Raw genomic sequence first — 4,305 nt, 5'->3', positions numbered from 1 at the left:
GCAATGCACAAACTTGAGGACAAAACTCCAGAAATGAAAGCGAAAATAAATGGCACGTGAATGAAAACTCGCAAAGCGATGGGTTTGGACCGACCACGATGAAAACTCGGGGCGTGAATGAAGATAGATTCATGATGTGAAGTGAATTTGGGCAATGGTGATAGGTCGGGATCTGAGCATCGCGGATTTAGGCTAAAACAATGAAAGACGAGGCAGATCTAGTAGGCATGTAGCAGATATGGGGTGAAGATCTCGACAGATCTGGGCTGCATGCATTTTGGCGCATGGATCTAGTTTGTCTAGATGAAACAGATGACTCGAAACGAATAGCAACACACATATTTGAACAGACGAAACGGGTCGACGACAAAAGACAAGAGGTAGCAGAGGATAAAACCTAAATGTGGGCTCCGATATCATATTGATATAATGATATTTTATTGATAATCTATTAGTTTACCATGAAGAATACATGTTTAAATATACACAAAATGTGGAATAATCAAGGAAAGTCTAAGTATCTAAATTAATGGCCTCTAAATTAGCCTAAAATTAAAGATAAGATGCAACTCCTAATATCCATATATAATTTTTGTTTTGCAGTTTCATTTGTCAAAGCAATGAATCAAACCTTGAATGGAGCTGCATCTTTGGGACTTATTGATTCTTTGTATTCAATCATCGAGGAAGATGCTTATATTTTAGATCGCATAGACCAGGTATATTTATAAATCACGATCATAAATCGTATATAGTTGAACTATTGATCTCACATTAATCCTAAATTAAATCACAAATACAGTTGTTGAACATGTTTATGTTTATTTGACTTCTGAATTTTGAAGACTGGTTTAATCGATCTCATCAGCTTTAAATTTTATGTCTCAATCGTCTTGCCATATTGGAAAAACATTTTTAAATTAACACTATTTGATCTCTTAGTTATAAATTTAAACTTAACATGTTTAATGGAACCCCAAACTCGAAAGCACTATATATCAATGTCGATATTAGAACTCTAGGTGATTCAGATGTATAAATTTGAATTATGTGCTCAAGGGACGCTTATGTATCTTAGTCATAGTTCCTGATTACTTAGCTTTTTACACAACTCTTAGTAATTTTTCTTTAAAAAAAAAAAAAAAAACAGCTACTAAATTATGTAAAATATTGTGTGGTAAATTTTAATTTTAAATTAGAAAAATCTAGTTACACTATTTGCAGTGTTTGGTAAAATAATACAAAATTAGTGTAATTTAGTTATATGAATCCAAGTCGACTCATTATTTTAATTATTTTCATATTCATATATAATGCATAATTTGTTATAATATAATTATTAAAATGTTTGAATTGCAAACAAGTTTCTTTAATCTAAACTGTAAGAAAAAAATTGTTATAAAAAAATAAATCAATTAAAATTTGAGAATATATACAACAAAGTATACTAATATATAATGAGATTAGTAAATGGTTAGGGAATGTAACATATCTTTAGGAAAGCTAAATCGAAAAATGAATATCTATCAACTTTTGCTCGACAGGTTAAATCAAAAGTGATTTTAAATAGATTATTAAAAGCTTGTAAATGTAGTCCTCTATACACGTACCTAAATCACAATACCAAAATTTTCAACTCTATTCATTATTATTTCTATAAATTTGCAATCACAAACTTAAAACCGTTTAGGGTTTATTTTGTGTATTAACTCTCGATGTGTTAAAAAAAACAGGTACCCTTTATAGATACTCCATTACACATCTCTGTATTAGCTGGACATGTCCATTTTTCTCTAGAGATCATAAGGTTGAAACCATCCTTAGCAAAGAAGCTTAACCCAAAGGGGTATAGCCCTATCCACATGGCATTGCAAAATGACCAAATCGAGATCGTGCTTCGACTTGTCGATGTCGACCAAGATCTCATAAGCATACAAGGGAGGGAAGGTTTAAGTCCATTGCACATTGCAGCTTTGGAAGGAAAAGACGAAGTCTTGGCTAAGTTTTTGGTTTTATGTCCAAAATCTATCAACGTATTGACTGTTCGTAAGGAATCTGCTCTTCACATTGCTGTTAAGAATGGAAAAATTGGATCTTTGAAAATTTTATTGGAGTGGACCAGAGAAGCTTGCATAAGCTCGATAATAAATTGGAGTGACGAGGAAGGAAACAACATCATGCATCTTGCAGCCATTGGCAATCAAATTGAGGTTGACAATCAAATTGAGGTTAGTTTTAGAAAAGATGAAAATCAAGTTATGGAACATGCATGTAGAATAGCTAAATTCCCAAGAAAACAACATATAACCATCTTTTGCTACAGTAAATACTATTTCGAAACCTTCAATTAGCTACAATAAATACTATTTCGAAACCTTCAATTAGCTACAGTCAATACTATTTTAGAACCCTAATTTGCTACAATATTCACTATTTGCTATAGTTTTTACTATTTTACATTCATCGTGTTTTTTTTTTAAATTTTCCTGCTATTGTGTTTACTATTTGTTTTCAAACTAAAAATAGTTTACACCTCAAATACATATTATTATAACCCAAACTAAAATAATATACATACCAAACACAAACTATTATAACCTAACTACAATAATAAACTCTTTGTCCCAAACGTCTTCTTAAATTTGAACTTAAAAGTGTATAATAAGTCCAACTTTCATTTTTGTGTATCATATATAGCCATAAACTTTTATATGCATTGAATAACGTTGTTAAACTATCATCTTAATAATATTGTGTCCTATAGATCTTTGAATTATCAATTTTGTGTCCAATAGATTTAACATATTTTACATTAAAAAAAATAAAATAACTTACTACTTGACAAAAAAAAAAAAAAAAAAGCAAAAATTTAGACTCTTATTAAACAAATAAAATTTTGTTTTATTTTCTAAAAGAGACCAGTTCATTACTAAAAACTTAAACACAAGTATAAAATTGAGTTATAATGTAAGTTGAAAAACGAGAGAATAGGGGTACAATGTCCATTCACAACCAACATAAAAAAATAGTGTTATTAAAGGTTTGGAATGTCAATCATGTATAATGTCAATTAAAATGGACATTAAAGATAATCGATGGTATTATTACAGATCTTCAATATCGGTTGTCTATATGACCGACATTCCAATGCTAGTCACCTTTAATGTTGATTTTCAACCGAAATTAAACACCTTTAATAACACATTCTTCAATGTTGGTTCCCTTCATGTGATCCACCTTTGAAGTCGACTAATAATTGACATCTATGCAATGCATTAAATGTCTATCACTAATTATTTTAAAAGAACATATACTTTTTTTGCACGTGTGCATACCCAACACTATTAATACTATTTCTCTATCACCTGTAGATGCAAGAAATAAAAGTATCATGAACTTAGTAAATCACACATAAGCTACAATGCAACCAATTTTAATTGGTCAAAATGCATAAATATGAAAGGAAAAAAAGGAGAAATTTTCACATATGTCCCTGCCATGTTTCGTGAACTGTTATGACACTGATATAATTCTATCAACATCTATTTATGATAGACATTGATAACAATGTTTCCCACAACTATAATTAAATTTTGTTATTTGTGTAAATATTTTTCTTTATTTTATATTTTTGAAAATTCCTCACCCCCAAAAATAAAACTTATAAACAAAGAAATTTATAAATTAAGGTATGACTATAATAACTACATGATAGTCAATGCACTCCAATGCCTTTGAATAAACTACAATTTAAAGATGAAGGTCTTATAAATATAATCTTTGAAAAATAAATAATGTTAGTTTGAGCTCCATTTACTTATTGTACACCTAAAATAATTGTAAAATTAAACAAATAATTACAGTCCAATACAAGTGCAAATTTTAAAATAAAGTAGTACTACAAACCTTAGCAAGATCTTATACAATAGAAGAACTTATCAACTATCACTATCAAACTAAGCCTACTTGAAACCATGCATTTTCATTTAGAAAATGCATTAACAACAAAAACACTTATAAATTTATAAACACAAACAACTTAAACCGATAACAAAAATTTTATGAACCCAAATAAGTAAGCTTGTTAAAATTTAAGAGGAAAGACTAGTAGCAACTGAATTTATTTGGACAAATGCATAGACATACATTGTCCTCATAGTATCTTGTTGCACACTAATCAAACATCCCATGCACCATGTAAGTCAAACCATCTATCTTTTCAAATATTTGCAAAAATTACACATCTTATCACTATCAATGATTAAAGGAAGCTACGTAACATAGGATTCGATTTAACTTCACTAT

At 29.4% G+C, this 4,305-nt stretch overlaps 1 protein-coding gene across 1 annotated transcript; it reads left to right on the top strand.

The window, feature by feature from the left end:
• Positions 1-620: 620 nt before the first annotated feature.
• Positions 621-2,351, top strand: LOC120078772 (uncharacterized). The gene is made up of 2 exons (XM_039033079.2): positions 621-719; positions 1,734-2,351. Exons 1-2 carry the CDS (start codon positions 621-623, stop codon positions 2,349-2,351), a joined length of 717 nt encoding a protein of 238 aa, XP_038889007.2.
• The last annotated feature ends 1,954 nt before the right edge of the window (positions 2,352-4,305 follow it).

The sequence above is a fragment of the Benincasa hispida genome, chromosome 5, assembly GCF_027475165.1.
Source record: "Benincasa hispida cultivar pf3 chromosome 5, pf3_genome.v1.1, whole genome shotgun sequence".
In the NCBI taxonomy this organism is placed as follows: Eukaryota; Viridiplantae; Streptophyta; class Magnoliopsida; order Cucurbitales; family Cucurbitaceae; genus Benincasa; species Benincasa hispida.
This window is presented reverse-complemented; position numbering and strand designations above follow the sequence as displayed.

Coding starts and splice junctions, on each gene's coding strand:
- LOC120078772 (XM_039033079.2), top strand. CDS start 621: ATGAATCAAACCTTGAATGGAGCTGCATCTTTGGGACTTATTGATTCT. Junction 720..1,733: donor TTTTAGATCGCATAGACCAG/GTATATTTATAA, acceptor TAAAAAAAACAG/GTACCCTTTATAGATACTCC.